Genomic DNA, 19,231 nt, shown 5'->3' with positions numbered 1-19,231 from the left:
GTAAAAAAATATTTTATTAAAAAAAGTGCATGGGTACTACACACAAACAGGCAAAATACAGCAAAAAGCTCTAACACATTTTGTGGTGGCCTGTTTTTCCCATGGTAATTGTGCATTAGGGCTAACAACCCTTTAGTAAAAGGGTCCCTATATTTTTAAGACATTCTAATGAACCAAAAACACAAATAAATATATCCTACTAAATTAAAAAAAAAAAACAGGAAATGGGAGGAACTAACCTACCTTGGGAGCAGGAGTAGCCTAATGGTGAGTACAGCAGTCTGAGAACCGGGATCAGTTTCCACTGCAGCTCCCTGTGACTCTGGGCAAATTACCTAACCTTCTATTTGTACCTGTTGCAAAAGAGGGTTGCTGACAACGATTCAAGAGAAATACAGATGCAATAGCGGTGACTGCTGGGATGGAGAGGGGTGCACTAGAAGCCTGCAGCATTTCCAGTTGGGGCTGGTGACAGAAGTAGAGACTCTCCCCAACCCGCCACACATGTTAAAGAAAGCACATATGTGCTGTATGTCAAATTTTTGGTGTCACCTCCCAGCTCTAACCTATAGCCTTCACTTCCTCCTTATTTTTCCTATCCTCCCATACCTCTAGACCTTCTGTAAAAGCTTAGGTTTCTCCTGGATCAGAGAAGTTGCAGCATGGCCTTTGTCCCACTGCTTTAGAACAGCAGCATATAACTGGCCAAAGGACTTCAAGCCAACACATGCTCACAATCACTATAGCAGCCCATCTTCTTTTCCATTTCCCTCTTCCTCTGGTCTGAATTTCCTGGGGAGCTTGCCCAAATAGGAGCCAGTAGGCCAGGGCTCCTCTGTTTTGGCAGTAGGCCAGGGCTCCTCTACAGGATATGAGAGAAAAGAAGTAGAGAGGCAAAGGAAAAGAAAGACTAGAGATTGTAGAATGATGTAGTTGTACGGCAGTTTTCTCAGATTCCCTGAACACGTTTTCTACATATGAACTCCAAGTCAAACCCAGAAAGTTCCCAGCAAGGTCAAGAGCAAGGTCAACTGTGTGAAGCCTGCTTCATGACCCTTCATAAACTGAGCCATCACCAACCAGTTGAAGGTTACTGCTCTGGAGAAAAGAGAAAACTACAATGTTAATACAATTAATGTATCCCAAATTCTACCATCCTAAGCTCAATGACTGTCAGTCCAAATCTGATGTATCCCCTCAGGAATGGAGCATTGTGCTTGAACAGTGGTATTAGATCACCGAGGCAGTGCTGTGACATAGTTGAAGGGGAAGAGTCCAACTTTTCCATGTAATCTGCCCATCCACCAACAAGGATGAGAGCTATCTAGAACCTCAATGATGTCATCACAACGGAATCCCAGTTCATCTTGCTCCAAGGCTTCAAAATCATACAGTGCCTGGACCAGTCTCACTTGCTGAAAACACAGAAGAGGACAGAAATATATTTATAAATTTATATAGTGTTGTTAACAAACCACATTTACACACAATGACCATGAGGCAGAACCAGTCTGAGGGGTATGCTAAGGTCAAAACTGCAAACTCCAAAAGATGGAGGAGTAAAGTCACTGGATGCTGGTAAAACAGAGAAGAGAAGTGGGAGGAAGGCAGGTTGGGAGGAGAAAGAAGTCAGTGTCTGTGCTTTAGGCAAGAAGAGAAATTGGTGCCAATAAAGTAGAAAAAGCAAAAATAATAATGGAAAAAGACAGTGGAGAAATAAAGGGATATCCCCTGGGCAAGAATGTAGAGCAAGGAGAAGACCAAACTCTTTCTAAGACAGTTTTACCTTATAAGGCTTACCAGAGGAAGAGAGGAGCAGCAGACAAGACCTAGAGTCCCAAGGAGGGACTGCTACGGTCAAAGAACTGAGTGAAGCATTAATGCAGGAGAGGAAAAAACAAACTGGAGAAAACAGTCAACAATTGGAACCAATGGGCCAATGAAACTTCCTGGCAGGTGGTTGCAGTCTTTTCAGGATTCTGGGGAACATGCCCAGTGAAAGCTGAAAGTACAGTGACTTGGATTTTGTTTAATGAAAGCAAGAGAAAGGGTCGGAAGACTCATCTGTAGGGAAAGACCTTCATTTGTAGAAGCAGCAGTGGAAATTAGAGGTTTCAGTAGAGAATAAAAGGTCGTTGGTACATTTAGACATATGAGGGAACTGGGCTGTCAACTAGTAAGCCCTGCCCAGCATTAATACATTAGTGATTTCTATTCCGCCTTTACCTTGCAGTTCAAGGCGGATTACATAAGAAATTGTTATGATCTTAAGAAGTACATATTAAGAAGAATTTGAGGAATAGTTTGAACATTTTCAAATTTGCTACGGAGTATATTGGTAATGCAGTTTGGAACATTATTGGTTGTGTTATATTGGTTTTATGTATTTTTTGAAGAGTAGGGTTTTTGTTTCTTTTTTGAAAGTTTTGTAGTCTGTGGTTGAAATAAATAATTAATTACAAGTAAATAATTACAAGTTTTCTTTTATCTTTAGAAATTGCTTATTGTAATGATGATGCACTCCATGGATACAAATAAATAAAACAAATGGAATGATAATATAAATAGATAAATGAAAACGTTTAAAGGAGTAAGTAGTACATAAAAATCAAGCTACAAGTACTACTACTATTATTTATTATATCTATGCTACCAGATGCATGCAGTGTTGTACATTAAATACACAAGAGACAGTCCCTGCTCAAAAGAGCTTACAATCTAATTATTATAGACACACAGGACACATGCTCATGAAGGGAAATACAAAAGGATAGACATCCTCACAGTCCCCAAAATCCATTCACTCCAGATCAGCTCACACATCCTTTTGCACCCCAATATCTAAACACCACAAAATCAGCCAGGTAAACGACAACATACTCGTGCTCTTTCCGTTTGATCCACTCCATTTATCACAATTTATGAAGGCCTCTACCAACCAATTTGTTTGTTGATAAGTATTGCTTTTATGGGTGTTTTAAATATTTTTCTATTTCATATTTTTCTAGTGATCAGTCCTTTGGCAGAATGATAAAATGGGTGGAATACAAATTAAAATGAATATAAAATAATCAATATAACACATAGAAGTCAATATTTAGCAGCACCTAATCCAGCTGAAGATACACTTATTTGACAGGTTGACCCCTAGAGGAACTACTGCTAGAGCAGTGGTCTCAAACTCAAACCCTTTGCGGGGCCACATTTTGGATTTGTAGGTACTTGAAGGGCCGCAGAAAAAATAGTTAATGTCTTATTAAAGAAATGACAATTTTGCATGAGGTAAAACTCTTTATAGTTTATAAAACTTTCCTTTAACAGTTAAAAGGAAAGATATATCTATATATATAAAATCGGAGGTATGTATGTGTGTATGTGTGTGTGTATGTGCCGCGATCACGCAAAACCGGCTTGACCGATTTTAACGAAACTTGGTATGCAGATCCCTCACTACCTGGGGTGATATGTTCTGGGGGTCTCGCGGCCCACCTGCACACGTGGGCGGAGCTACAAACAGAAAATCAGATATCACCCATTCATGTCAATGGAAAAAATGTAAAAAGCTGCCATTCTCACAGTAATTCAAAAACGGCTTGACCGATTTGAACGAAACTTGGTATGCAGATCCCTCACTACCTGGGGTGATATGTTCTGGGGGTCTCTCGGCCCACAACTCTATGTTGCTTGCTCAAGGGTGGGTTCACCCAACAATTTATATGTTCTTGCTCCTGGAGGTGAAACTAAAAATGTTGTTTATAATCACGTTTTACATTAGTTGTATTGTATTCATTTTGTCAAATATTTCACATTATAATTTGAATATTGTACTTTTTATTAAGCTGTAAAACAATAATTTCATTCACAACTATAAAGTATCTTTATTTGAATCCATTTACAGTGTTATTGCTATAATTAAATACCCGTGCAACACCGGGGCATCAGCTAGTAAACTATAAAGAGTTTTACCTCATGCAAAATTGTCATTTCTTTAATAAGACATTAACTATTTTTTCTGCGGCCCTCCAAGTACTTTATTTTTTTCTGCAGCACTCACATTTAAAGTTCAATATCTTTTCTTTCTCAAAACTGGCACATTTCAATCACTAAATTGAAAATAAAATCATTTTCCTACCTTTGTTTGGTAATTTCATCAGTCTCTGGTTGCACTTTATTCTTCTGACTGTGCATCCTATACTTCTTCCCTTCTTTCAGCCTCCTGTATGCTTCCTCTCCTCCAGACCTCATTCCTTCCCCCAACTTTTTCTTTCTTTCTCTATGTCTGTCTTTCTCTGATTCCGTGCCCCATTTTTTGCTTTGTTTCTGGTTCCCTGTCCCCCCTCCTTCTTTCTTTCTTTCTTCCTTCCTTCCTCCGTGCCCCATTTTTTGCTTTTTTTTCTGGCTCCCTGTCCCCACCCCGTCTTCTTTCTTTCTTCCTTCCTGCCATCCCCATGCCACCGCCGCTGCGGAATAGGCTGCTGCCGCTGTCGCTATCGGGAACAGGCCGAGATCTCCCTGCTTCTTATCTGCACGGGGCCGACCAACTCTCGCTGCCCGACGTCAATTCTAACGTTGGAAAGGACATTCCGGGCAGCCAGGCAGCGATTGGCTAGCCAGAACATCCTCTCGACGTCAGAATTGATGTCGGGCCGCGAGAGTTGGTCGGCCCCGCAGGGAAGAGAAGCAGGGAGATCAAAGAACACGGTGCCGGCCTGATCCCTGATGGCAGCAGTGAGAAGGGAAGGGAAGCAGGTTGGGCACCACTTCTCTAGACGAGCCGCGAGCCGCACTCTAGGGAGAACAGTGGACCGCCCCCCCTCTTGGTATGCCACTGGAGCAGCAGCGTGTCTGGGTGGCTCGTTCGTTCAAAGCTGCGGGTGGCGGCTCCTTGCGAGATCCGTGCCTGCGTCTGAAGCCTCTCTGATGTTGTGATATCAGAGAGGCTTCCGATGCAGGAGTGGATAGCGCAAGGAGCCGCCAACCCGCGGTTTTGAACGAACGAGCCGGCTGTTGCTCCAAAAGGAAGAGAATGATCGCCTCCAGACCGCGGGCCGCAAATAAAACCTGGAGAGCCACATGCGGCCCGTGGGCCGCGTGTTTGAGACCACTGTGCTAGAGGGATTTAGGTGTTGTTTTGAACTTTGGTATCAATGGGAGAGGAGCAGCTACGAGCCACCAGTAGGTAATGAGGAAATGAGTAGGGTAGGGGATGTCTGAAGAAAGAATGTCAGAGGTAAGGAGCTCTTGGATACAATGGCAAAGCGAGAGTAGCAGGTGCCCCCCCCATGCCCTCCTCACCACCCCACCACTCCTTTCCTGCCTTCCTTCCTACACTTGCACCCTCCCTTCACCCCTCCCCCCCGTACCTCTTTAAATCTTTGCTAGTGCAAGCAACTTCTCTGGCCTGCTGTTTGCACCGGCATTGGCTTTCCCTCTGACATTATTTCCTGACCCCATGACCTAGAAGTGATTTCAGAGGGGAGCCAGGCTGGTGCAAGCAGCATGGCAGAGAAGTTGCTTGCATTGCTGAAGATTTAAAGAGGTACGGCAGGGGGAAAGGAGGGCGTGAGTGTGCCGGTGCTCCCACCAAGATGTCGTCCAGGGCGGTTCCCCCCCTCCCCCGCACTATGCCACTACTTGAGTAGTAGGGACATTTCCATGATATTCAAAGCTATTTAACTGGCCAGAATTGGCTGCTGACATAGTATTTTAGTGACTGAGAATATTCACTGTGGGATAACAGGTTATTTCTGCTAAATATTCAAGGTCAGTGCTGAAAAGTTAACTAGCTATACTGCATGATAAACCGGTAATATTCAGTATTGACTGGCTAAGTTTAGGGGGCAAATCTGGCTGCATAAATACTGTGTTTCCCCGAAAATAAGACAGTGTCTTATATTAATATTGAGCCCAAAAAATGCACTAAGGGGCTCATAATCAAAATGGAAATACGTATAAAATTCCATCTAAATAGGCACTTGGACGATTAATAAGACAAGTTGTCCAAGTGCCGATAACTGAAATGGGTCTTAGACATATTTAAAAACAGTTTAGGTCTCTTCAGTGCTGCTGTACGCGTAGAGCTGAAAGAGGCATTTTAGGAGGAGTGGTCAGGGCGGGATGTGGGCTGAGCTACACTTAGTTGTACTGCAAGTATAACCAAAAGTTTGACGAGACTGCCTAGACGGAACTTTTATGTTGTGACTTAGGTGATATAAAAACAGGTCTAAATGCCCAGAAGGTATCCAAAGTGACCAGATAATCACTAAGACACAAAGTACAGACCCCCACACACTGTCCCAGTGATCACTGACTTCCCCACAACACCATAAAAATTGGAATAAAAAAGTATATACCTGCCTCCAGAACCTGTCATAGGAAAGCCTAGTAGAGCAGCACAGAGGTGGCTTAAGTAGTCTGGGGCTAGTAGGTTTTGAGGGGCTCACAATAACCTATAAGGGAGTTCTGGTGAGATGTTTATGTGGCACCCTTTTAGTGAAGTTCGCAGCAATATCCTGTAAGGTGCCACTACTGTGTTGCTATGTCTGGGTGTCACTTTGCTGACCCCTCCCAGGTCCAAAAGGTCTTGTTCTAGGCAATTTTGACTTGGACGATTTTTTGGATAAGAATTGGGTATAAAGATAGACGACTTAGCGGTCTGGATGATCAAACAGCTGGATGTATAATTAGACAATTCTCAAAAAAAAAAATTTTGGATATATTTTTCGAGAATGGATTTTAGACACTGCTGACTTTGGGCTACTAGCGACTTAAGCCCAAAACGGACTTAGACGCATCTTTTGATTATGCTCCTCCCGGACTTAATTTTAGGGTAGGTCTTATTTTTTTCATATACAATGATCATCTCTCCCTTCCTCTACTCCACCCTAAATCTTCATCTTTCCTTTCTCTCCCCCACATGTGCAGCATCTTTCCTCCCTTCTCACCCATCCCCTTGTGCCTTCCCTCTGCAGCATCTTTCTCTCCCTCCCATCCCCTTGCACTGTGCACAGCATCTTTCTATCCCTCCCTCCCATCCCTCATGCAGCAGAACCCTTGCCCAGCTTCTATCCCTCCCTTCGTGCAGCTGCAGCAGAATCCTTGAGCAGCCCCCCTGCCCCACAGCCGAACTCCCGCTGACCATTCCATCTTTCTATCTCTCCCTCTCATTTGAACTCTGCCGACCGCGAGACCTACATACCTCCCTCCACGGAGCAGCATTGGCAGCACTCTAAACAGGCTGCTTTTCAGCTTTTTCCCGCCGGGGCTTTCCGTGAACTGCATTGCTGATGACATCATCCGTGATGCAGCAGAGGGAATGCCCTGGCAGGAGAAGGCCACGAAGCAGCCTGTTTAGAGTGCTGCCAATGCTGCTCTGTGGAGGGAGGAGGTAGTAGGTCTCGCGGTCAGAGGGTCAGCGGGGTTTGGACGGGAGAGAGAGATGGAAAGATGGAAGAGTCAGCGGGGGTTCAGCTGCGCAGCAGAGGCAGGATTGGGCAGGGGGAAGTGCTGCTAAGACCTACCCTTAAAATCATGCTAGGGCTTATTTTGTGGGTAGGTCTTATTTTCGTGGAAACACAGTAGTAGGCCTATCTTTGCCTGCTATTAATTTAATCAGCAAGTGCTGAATATTCGCTTAGCCCCCCCCAAAAACCCAGTCATTGGAAATAGCATTTTGATTGATTGATTGATTGAGATTTATTAATCGTCTTTATGAAGAGATTCATCCAAGGCAGTGTACAACAGGTATAGTTTAACCTAGCAAAGGATTAGAGAATGACACGGGGGACCGTTTACCGCGGTAAACCGTGGTCACCGCAGTAAATCCGCAGAAATGGGATCATTTGCAACTGGTTTACCGCAGGAATGGGGACAAGACCTTTCACTACCCCGTGGAAGCAGTGAAAAGACTTGCTCCTGTGGTACAAAAATTGCGCCTGTGTCAGACTCGGCATCTCCTCCCCAGCTCCTCTTGGGCCTATTTTACCTTCAGGAGCCAGCTATTCCAGATAAAGATAGAAGGAACCGAAAACCAAAGTCTCAGACCAATGTGATTTGAAGAATAAAATTACCAGACAACAAAAAGTAGAAAAAATTAATTAATTTTTCTGTATTTTTTGCTCCATAAAACATACTTTTTCCACCCCTCCCTCTGCTGCCGCATATTTTAACCCCCCCCCCCCCCGCCGCCTATTTTTAATGCTCCCCGCCACATATTTTAAAAAAACAAAACAAAAACCCATTGCTGCTGCATCTTTAATCCAACCTGCCCGCCCGATGCCTTGTACCTGGTGGTCTAGCGAATTTCCTGGCCAGAAGCGCAGAGATCAGGAGCAAGTCCTCTGCGCTCCTGCCTGGGCCCGCACCGATCTCCGAATGGCTGAAATCAGCCCTCGTGAGACTCGCGAGAACTAACTGCAGCCATTTGGAGATCGGCACGGGCCCAGGCAAGAGCGCGGAGGACTTGCTCCTGATCTCTGTGCTTCTGGCCTGTGCGCCGCTGGCTGGGCAAGATGAGAGCCATCTAAGGAGGGAGGAATAAAAAAAGGTACCGAGGGGGTATGATTAAAGGTACGGGGGAAGGGGGGGAGGGAGGATGATTAAAAAAGGTACTGGGGGGTACATAGGGGGATGATTTATGGTACTGGGTGGAGCGTGTGGTTGTATGGGGGATGATTTAAGATACTGGGGGCATGTGGGGGTATGGGGGATGATTTAAGGTACTGGGAGGTATGGGGGATGATTTAAGATAATGGGCACATGGTTGTATGGGGATGATTTAAGGTACTGGGGGGCACATGGTTGTATGGGGGGATGATTTATGGTACTGGGGGGGCCTGCCTGCCTGCCTGTCACTAGGCCACTAGGCCTGCCTGCTCTGTGCCCTGCCCTGGCCTAACACTAGACCACCAGGGGGGGGGGGGGAGAGGAGACAGAGCACAGAGCCTGGCAGGGAGAATTTGGTTCAGAATGTTTTTTTCTTGTTTTCCTCCTCTAAATCTAGGGTGTGTCTTATGGAGCGAAAAATACAGTATATTTTGTGATTCAGATTTGAAATATGTATCCTACTAGAGCTGGTATTAGACATAACTGGGGACCGCAAAGCCCAGGTTGTGCTTTAGCTTCCAGCTGGCTTAGGGCTTTCTCTCTCTGACCAGGGGGCAGTTTCTCTAGTTGCTCTCCCCTAACACTATTCCTGCCATGTGTGACTGAAGTATTCTGTTAGCTTAATTTTTCTATGTAGCATTCTGTAGTAATTTTGTTTGTTCAGTTTTCACAATAGTGGAGGGGATATTTGTGAAAGGGAGGGGAAACAGAGATTTTGTTGATCCTTGCTCTGTATTATTTGTGTTTATAAAATGACAATTGTACAGAATAGTCTCTTTTTATATTTTAATACAATAAGTTCAGTATAAAATCATAACTATTCAAGACTTGTGATATCTGACAGTTTGCAGGATGGGGACTGAGCTCGCAGGGATGGGGCAGGGATGGGGACGAGCTCATAGGGATGGGGCGGGAACGGTGATAAATTTTTCCCCTGTGTCATTCTCTACATTGGATATCCGGCTTTAGCGCTGACCATAGCACTTATGGTGGACTGTCTGCTTCTAGCTGAATATCGACCCCATTGAAATCAGAGGTGTTTGGAATCAGGGAGAATATTTGATTTTCTTTAAGAGGCTCTCTGGGAAGGAAAGAATTTAAACACTAGTTGAGATGAAACAATTGAGCATAAATAGGTCAATTCTATAACCTCAGTGCTAATATTTACACACATGACGTTGAACTAGCATTATCTTTCCTTCCTGGAAGTGCTATCAGGATGTCAATGTACGACCTAATGCTTCCAGAAACCTAGAATGTTCTTCCTGTAATGAAGGCACATTGTGGTGACCTGCTACACACTGCACCGCAGGACCGTGAAGTTCTATGCGGTTTATAATGTTACAAATTGAGTAGAACTAACAAAGTTAGAGATTGGTGAATAACAACACAAAGGCTCTGTTGCATCCTACACCCTTCATCATACGAGTGCCTATATGCCCCCTTTCTTTTCTCCCATAGAACTTGCTCTCAACTGACCTCATCCGTTCTACACAGACTGTAATATGTAAATGAAGTATCTCACTCTGGGCCTCAGGTGTGTGTTACAAAATCCAAGAATATTTTCCATACCACAGAACACAGGCACTCAGTATAAGAGGCCACAAGCCCCCAACTTTCAGGCTGCTCTAGGTACCTGGATCACTCATCCAGGGTCCAGTAACCCTTTCTCTCCATCCTGGTGGTTCCACTGTCTACCCCTTTCCTGCCCCCTTCCCGGTTCCAACGTCCCTTCTTCCCCATGGCCTGTGGTCTGTCTCGCCTTTTCCTCTTGTCGCCAATAGCAACACTGCTTCAACTGAATCAGCCTGCCTCCTACCCTTACTGACACAACTTCAAGCTGGAATCATTAAAGGGGGGAGGGAGGAAGGGGGAATGGAAAGGGGCAGACACAGGAACATGGGGGGTATTGGAGAGGAAATGAATCAGATGCTGGAACTGGGAAGGTAGGGGGAAGAAAGGAATGGCGACAGACACTAGACCTTCAAGGTGTAGAGGGAAAGAGAGATGCTGGACCCATGGATAGGGAGATAAAGGAGCTGCTGTTTTTAGTGGAGAGAGGGGGAGAAGAGTTGAAAGGAGAGTGTTCCATCTCAAATGAGAAGCTACATTTGAGATGGAACACTATGGATGTTTCTAATATATCAGAGTGTTCGAACCAAGAAAATATTGTATCAGCCACAATAGTGGTAACTTTTGCTTTAATATCTGATAAAGAGTGGTTGCTGAGAATGTTATTTCCTACAGAGGCTGGGAAGGGAGGAAAATAGATGCTGCATGGGCTGGGGTTAAGACTAGGGCTACTAGGGATACATGCTGCAGGGGCTGGAAAAGTGGGAAGGGAGGGAAACAGTTGCTGCACAAGCTGGGGGAGTGGATACTGTGGTGGAGAGGAGGGTGGGAGATATATTGGATGTTGTGGGGATGAGAGAAGGTTGGGACAGATGGAAAGGGATACAAAAGCAAGGAATGTTGGACATCATGGTAGAAGGAATGGAGGGACAGATGTGACATGGTGCTGGGGGGGGTAATAGAAGGAGAAATGTTGGTCATAGAGCCGGTGGGCAGAGGCAAAAGATGCTGTATAGGGTCTGGGGGATGAGAGAAGGAGTAATGTTGGATGTGACAGTAGAGGGGGTAGAAGAGATACACCCTGGATCCCCCCTCTCTCTCTTGATGTCTCTCAAAAGTCCATGTCCTTCATACTCATCTTGAGACATTCAAGGAGAACATGAGAGCATACTCAGAGAAGCAAGGTGAGTGCTTCCACCAGGATATACTGAACTTTGAATGCCACTACTAAGGACAATATAATGAGAACATGTTGGGAGACTACATCAGGGGGCTGATTCATGAAAGTGACTTTCAATATAATTGCAAATCTTGAAATCTTCTGTGGTCATCTTTGTATAACTTGGTCCCACTTCTCACCTATAAAATGGTCAGACCTCAACAAATTATACAACAAATATAGCCACGCAGCCTGTGACCTTAACCACTGCCCACATCTAGTATGCTATTCCGCACTCTGCTCCTACAATGGATACAAACTCTACTCACAGATGGCCAATTCCCACAAGACCTCAGTGAAATCATCATAACTCCAATCCTAAAAGACCCCAAAGGAGAAACGGACCAACTATCCAACTACAGACTCATAGCCTCAATCCCACTCTACGTAAAACTAATGGAAGGCCTCGTAGCTAAAGCCCTAAACGTATACCTAGAAAACCACAACTTACTCCATCCCACACAATCTGGCTTCATAACCAACTACAGCACTGAGACCCTGCTAGGAACATTCATGGACATCGCGAGACAACATCTCAGCACAGGCAAGAAAATGCTGATCATACAATTAGACCTCTCTGCAGCATTTGATCTAGTAGACCATGACATCTTCTTACAAACTCTAGACTCAATAGGAATTACAAGAAAGGTACTAACATGGTTTAAAGGATTCCTACAATCCAGAACTTATAAAATCAAAACAAACAAAGAAAAATCTGAACCATGGTCCAACCCATGTGGAGTTCCTCAAGGATCACCCCTATCTCCCACACTCTTCAACCTATACATTGCCTCCCTAAGCTCCTACCTAGACAAACTAGGCATTACCTCCTACAGCTATGCAGATGACATCACCATACTCCTCCCCTTTGAGCAACTTGAGCCCTCCATGATAGGCACAGAACATTTGAAACAGTAGCAACCTGGATGAAAGAACACAAACTAAAACTTAACCCTGACAAAACAAACTTCATCCGCCTAGAAAACAGCAAAACCCCAACCTTGACTAACCTAGTAATAAACTCGGTCTCATACCCCATTCAACCCATGCTAAAACTCCTCGGAGTACTGATAGATAGAGGCTGTACCATGCAACCACAAATCAACAAAATAATAAAAACATCATTCACAACCATGAGAAACCTAAGACAAGTCCGAAAATTCTTCGACAGAAAACAATTCCAACTAGTAGTAGGCTTAATAGACTACTGCAACATACTATATCTCCTCTGCCCAGTAACCATGATAAAACAACTTCAAACAATACAAAACACAGCCCTAAGACTTATCTATTCATTGAAAAAAATGTGACCACATCACAGAAGCATACCACGACTCACACTGGCTTCCAATGCAAGCCAGAGTACATTTCAAATTCCACTGCCTACTATTCAAGGCTATAAACGGAGACAGCCCAACCTACTGGAACAATCAACTTACTCAATCCACCTCAACCAGACACAGGAGAACCCACTCAATATGCAAACACCCGCCAACCAAAAATGTCAAATGAAGAAAAATGTATGATAACCTGGCCAACAGAGCAGTGAAACTGGACTGACAACTCATCAATCTGCTGACTTCGACCACAGACTACAAAACCTTCAAAAAAGAAACAAAAACCCTACTCTTCAAAAAATACATAAAACCAATATAACACAACCAAACATATTCCGAACACCTCCTGCAATTCCAACTACTCCTTAGCAAATTAGAAAATGTTCAACCTATTCCTTAAGTACTTCTTAATAACTTAACAAAATGTACCTCTTATTTTCACAATTCTTATGTAATCTGCCTTGAACCGCAAGGTAAAGGCAGAATAGAAATCACTAATGTAATGTAAACCAGTATAAATACATGCTAATTGCGATTCATATGTTGCTTTTTATGACTTTATAAAAATTAAAAGATGAAAATTTGGCATTTTCACATTTTAAAAAGGTAAATTCAAAAATTTGGGTATCCTGGTCACAAAAGCAGTTTTATTGAAATAGACATTTTCTATACTTTTTAAGGCATGAGCAATTAGAAAATTATATTTACTGCCTAGGAACAAAAACCATGTTACACAGTGATGAATAACTGGACTTGTTTGATTTAGAGCTAAGTCTAGACACAGAGGAGTCTAAAGAGAGTGCCACCGCTATGATGTGCCATATTATCTCATAATCTCTCTCAAGTAGTTCACATTAGAGAATGACACGGGGACAAATTTATCCCCATACCTGCAGGAACTCAATTTCCCTGTTCCCGCGAGTTTTGTTGCTGTCCCTGTCCTATTTCTGTAAGCTCATCCTTAACTACATAAGCCTCGAACACTTATGATTTTAAAGTGTTTGAGGCTTGGCAGATGAGGATGGTGCTTGCAGGGACAGGAAAAGAACTCACTAGGATGGGATGGGAAAATGAGTTCCGATGGGGACAGAGAAAAATTTGTTCCCATGTCATTCTTTAGTTCACATCACTGGTCAGCTCTGCAACATGTGAAAGGAGTCCCCCCACTTCTAGACTAACACATTCTGTTTCCTTGATTTCATTTTTGTGAGACTGTCTGATGTGCCTCAGGCTAGGTGCCTACCGATGTAGGTGCCTAACTAGCAATTAATTTTAATTTAAGCCAATTAAGCTAATTAAATAATTAAATTAGGCACCTAAATTGATTAGACACACCAATTTAGGTGCCTAGTTTAGGCATCTTTTATGGAATCTAGGCTTCAATGCCAATAAAAACCAGACCTAAATACCTACGTGTAAGTTAAGCATGGAAAACTAAGAACTGATGATCCCGCATGCCGATGTCAGGTGGGACGGCATTCGTGCATGCGCGAAACGGGCAGTCTTAAGACTTCTAAAGAAGTTAAAGTGACAGTGCACTGTTGCACTATGCTTTTGTCCCAACTTGAGTGCCTGACCAGTCTTCTTTGGATAAAATTGGGGCCCTCAGCAAGCTAAACAGCCCAATTTTATTTGTATAAGGGCCTAGTTATGTGTTCGTTATCCAGGTAGAAACATTTATATATATCAGCTGGTCATTGCTCGCTTGTCTGAGCAACAAGAAAGATTTTCAAGATGAGGGCTTTATTCACAGAGCTCCTTCTCCTCCACTTTTCAAAATCTTTTCAGAGACTTTGCACAGCCTCTAAATTCTCCCCACAACTGGTCAATGTACCAATCTCTCAGTGTCAATTCATTTCCTATGCCTGCAAGAGTTTTCCATTGTTAACTAGACATTCTACCCTAAGAACTCCTGCCTCTGTTCACTGAGGGAATACAATCTTTGTAAAAAATCTTTGTCATCCAGAGGTGATATACAGATGTGATCATTCATTTTCCTTTAAGCTTCTGTCATGGATCCTTAGCATAAAATAGATGAGAATATGGATAAAAGCTTTTTTTCAAGTTGCTATTTTAACATAACGTAAGTATCCGCAGTGGCAGAGTGACCCTAGCAGAGCGAGGCTGTCAGTGGAAAGTTACCTGCAGTTTCTTCTGTGGCAGTGGTGATTCTGTAGATCTTCTGTAAGGGGATGCAATACTACCCTCGCAGCTGATGCTAGAGGCCTCTTTCTTCTCTAGACTTCTGCTTTGTCTGTCCTGAAACCAAAGGCACAGGAGGACCCATTCATGTGAAAGAGAGGTACCCAGCAAATGTGTATGATAAGAGACATCGTCAGAAAGTTGGACTTAGGGATGGGCAGCCAGAAAATGTTCATTTTTAAATTATTTTTTGAGTCATTTATAGGAATTATTGTTTTACTTGGATTTTTACTTGTCTTAAAGCAAAAACCAAAACCACTGTGTTCAACATAAAACTGTTTAAACCAAAAAACAATAGGAAGGTGAAACAGATAATCCAGATAAACAGTTTTTTATTGTATAAAATCTTCACAGAATATGATAGTCCTTCAGAATAGTGAGTGTATCATATCACAGGCTATGTTTCAGCCTAAAAAGGCCTTCCTCAAGGGTCCTGAGAAACTGTCACAATGATAAAATGAAAAACGGTAGAACCTCAATATGATACTTTTGAAAAGTCAAATGAAACACTGCACAAACCTTTTTTCATCCACAAATTCCACCCCTTACCCCAACCCCAAAGATTACTTTGATTTCCAACCCCCTAACTAAAATATTTTCCTGATGACCTATGAGTCTCTTATTCTAACACCCTGCCCCTTCCCTCTCCTTGCCATAAATATCCTGGAGAAAGCTGCCAATCACCCCCCCCCCCCCTCGGAAACCCTGTGTAGCTTAAAAGTTCAGAGGTAGGAGTAATGTCCATTTACTTCTCCCTCTGTGTCACCATTATGGAAAATGGCAGTGCCGAGCCCTGCATAGTACAATTCCAGTGGTCAGTCTTAATTCTTCACCCAGCTTAACCAATCTCTCTGCCTCCTTCTCTCTTCCCTCTCTTCATCCCAGCCAGTCTCTTCCCCTCCTTTCCTTTCTCTTGCACTGACCTATCTCACCCCTCACCCTCAGGTACCTTTGGTTCACCTTATCAATTTCTCTTTTTCCCCCGTTTCCCCCCCCCCCACAAGACCAACCCTTTTTTCTCCATCTCCCTTGACCTAGCTTCTTTCCTCCGCATCTTAAATTTCACCCAGCCCTGCCCTCCCCTTTCTTTACCCAGTTCAGTTTGGTTAAATATGCTTGAATCAAACTATCAGCAAACTTATGATAGTCTTTCAGTGTCAGATAACTTCAGCTGTGGAGAGAAGACAAGGATATTCTCATACACAGTGGGATGTGCCCCTGACATGGCCCCTGAGGAAGATAACGAAACAGGGGACTCTGTAGGGTATTCGGCTGAAGCACCCCCTAAATGAAAGAGCTTGGACTCCTTGCAGACTCAAAAAATCTAAGTTTTCCTTTATATTTGATGTAGTGGAGGAAACTGCTATTATCAAGAACTGTTTGATTTGAATGTTTTTATTGACACACTAATGATTTCTTTGATTCTAAACTTGCACATGGTACTTTATTATTTATTTCTTCATATATAAAAAATGGCACTTTTGCACTTAAAAGGTTCCCGGGGTGACGGAAGGTGATGTTTGTGGGTAAAACCTTGTAGGGCGCTTTCTGCGCTCATGCGCTGAGGATATATTCAGGTGAACTCCTTATAAAAAATTTTTTTAGGAAGTTCCCATGAACTGATTAGTCACCCTGTGTAAACCACATTAAATTAAATTTATATCAATTTCCTCTTTGTGAAAAGTAGATTTGCATGTGCAAAGATAGAATACAAGGGACCAGGAGCAGGTCTTTGGGATTGATTTGAAAGATAACTTCATCTAACATCGGAGCTGCAGGCACCATGGGACAACTCAGCCTTGCAGGGAAAGCTGCTGGGAATGGTATGAGATAGGCATTTTAACATACTGACTGTGACAGCAACGAACAGGACTAGAGCTAGGTAGTGAATGGCATGAATATTTTGGCATTACTCTTGACCGAATCCTAAAGGATGTCTGCGGATTATCTGAGGAAAGGCCATATACTACAATAACAAGAACTATTACAGAGTAAACATGGGATGCAATGGCAGAGCCTTCAGGATACCCAAGACTGGAATAGCAGCAGATGAGAGTTTGAGGGGCATTGGCAGAGCTATGTGTGTGTGTGTGTTGGGGTGGGGGGTGGGGGAGGATGTCTCAGTACTGGAATAGCAGAAGATACCGCAATTCAGGATTGGGCTACATTGGCAAAGTTCTGTTTTGGGTCCCAGTATTAGAATCATAGGAGCCAATTTTTTACATTACATTAGATTCTGACTTAAAATCTACCGAGTAGGAAAAATTTGCAGAGGTATTTGCTCCCTGAAACTAAATTGAAGTAGAAGGGAGAACCAATGCTGCCTGGGCCACCGAGGAGCAATTAGAATCATAGTGGCTGACTCTTGTTTGAGTTTGAACAGAGTCTTTAATATGAGAGGAGTGGGCGGAAATGCATAAAGAAACATGTTTGTCCAATCCAGAAGAAAGGCATCTGCTTCCAGACGGTGAGGAGAGTATAGTCTGGAGCAAAACTGGGGCAACTTGTTATTGTGGGGAGCCGCAAATAAGTCCTGTTGTGGAGTGCCCCATTGAAGAAAGATGGGATGAAGCGCTGCAGAGCTGAGAGTCCATTCGTGAGGTTGCAATTAAAACAAGCTATCCAAAAAGGAATTCCTGAATGGTGTTCTCTTAGGTCAAAATAGTTTGCCATTCTTATGTTTTCAAGTGGACTTCCAAGGCCATCAGGCCTCTACATGGTACAAAATAGGCCTACGTGATATTTGGAGTTTAGAAATACAATACAACATCTCTATAACCCAATGGTCCCGAGTCCGACTTTAGAATCGTAGAGTGGGATGTATAGCCTCAGCACTTTATACTTTTTACTATACACCAGGGGTAGGTTACTCCGGTCCTCGAGAGCCGTAATCCAGTCGGGTTTTCAGGATTTCTGCAATGAATATGCATGAGATCTATTTGCATGCACTGCTTTCAATGCATATTCATTGGGGAAATCCTGAAAACCCAACTGGAATACGGCTCTCGAGGACCGGAGTTCCCTACCCCTGCTATACACTGTATTTTGGACCCCGGTGAGATTACAAAAATTGGATAGTACACGTTCTAATAAATGCTGGCATTGCCAAATGGAAGCGGGAACATTAGATCATCTTCTGTTTCACTGTCCTTTAATATTTGCTTTCTGGAAATCTATATGGAGCAAAATAACATATATTCTTGAGGTTCCTATACCACTATCTTATGGAATAATTTTGTTTGATACTTCACTTATGCCCAAAAGTCTGCTTAAAGATAATAAGGATAAACTCCTTCTCATGACTGGAGTTGCTCTGCAAATGATTACAAGGAATTGGAAACAATGGGACCATTTAAATCTTTCATTTTGGTGGGAAACTCTTTGTATGTACTACCAGTTTGAGAAAATGTTAACAGAGCAATTGGGTGAATCCCGAAAGTTCAAAGAGATTTGGGGTCCATTAGACTCTTATGTCAAGCACCTTTAAAGTTTAGGTTATAATATGTCTTCTGGAACCTACCAGGATTTAAAATATTTTAAGTACTCTTTATACATAGAAACATAGAAATAGACGGCAGATAAGGGCCACGGCCCATCTAGTCTGCCTACCCTAATATCCCTCCCCTACCTTTGCCCTGTGAATAGATCCCATGTGCCGATCCCATTTGGCCTTAAAATCAGGCAAGCTGCTGGCCTCAATCACCTGTAGTGGAAGACTATTCCAGCGATCAACCACCCTTTCAGTGAAAAAGAATTTCCTGGTGTCACCTCGTAGTTTCCCGCCCCTGATTTTCCACGGATGCCCTCTTGTTGTCGTGGGACCCTTGAAAAAGAAGATATCTTCCTCTGCCTCGATGCGGCCCGTAAGATACTTGAACGTCTCGATCATGTCCCCCCTCTCTCTGCGCTCCTCGAGCGAGTATAGCTGTAATTTGTCAAGCCGTTCTTCGTATGGAAGATCCTTGAGTCCCGAGACCATCCGGGTGGCCTTTCTCTGCACCGACTCCAGTCTCAGCACATCCTTGCGATAATGCGGCCTCCAGAATTGCACACAGTATTCCAGGTGGGGCCTCACCATGGATCTATACAATGGCATAATGACTTCCACCTTACGGCTGACGAAATCCCTTCGTATGTAACCCATGATTTGTCTTGCCTTGGATGAAGCTTGCTCCACTTGATTGGCAGTCTTCATGTCCTCACTGACAATTACCCCCAAGTCTCGTTCAGCTACTGTTTTTGCTAGGATGAGGGGGGAGGAAGGGAAGGGTTGAGGGGGAGGATTGTTTCATGTTTC

The 19,231-nt window shown here is 43.4% G+C and overlaps 1 protein-coding gene across 1 annotated transcript in view; it reads right to left on the bottom strand.

Annotated features, from left to right (window-relative positions):
* Window positions 1–202: 202 nt before the first annotated feature.
* The window catches only part of GRAP2 (GRB2 related adaptor protein 2), a 366,164-nt gene continuing 347,135 nt past the window's right edge, over window positions 203–19,231 (bottom strand). The window contains exons 7-8 of the mRNA XM_033929515.1: window positions 14,875–14,991; window positions 203–1,415 (exon numbers count right to left, since the gene is read on the bottom strand). Of these exons, the coding sequence (XP_033785406.1) occupies window positions 1,236–1,415; window positions 14,875–14,991 (297 nt within the window). The 3' untranslated portion in view covers window positions 203–1,235. The remainder of the gene's footprint in view (window positions 1,416–14,874; window positions 14,992–19,231) is intronic.

The sequence above is a fragment of the Geotrypetes seraphini genome, chromosome 2 (assembly GCF_902459505.1).
Source record: "Geotrypetes seraphini chromosome 2, aGeoSer1.1, whole genome shotgun sequence".
In the NCBI taxonomy this organism is placed as follows: Eukaryota; Metazoa; Chordata; class Amphibia; order Gymnophiona; family Dermophiidae; genus Geotrypetes; species Geotrypetes seraphini.
The sequence above is the reverse complement of the archived record's forward strand: the minus strand, read 5'-3'. Positions and strand labels throughout refer to the sequence as shown.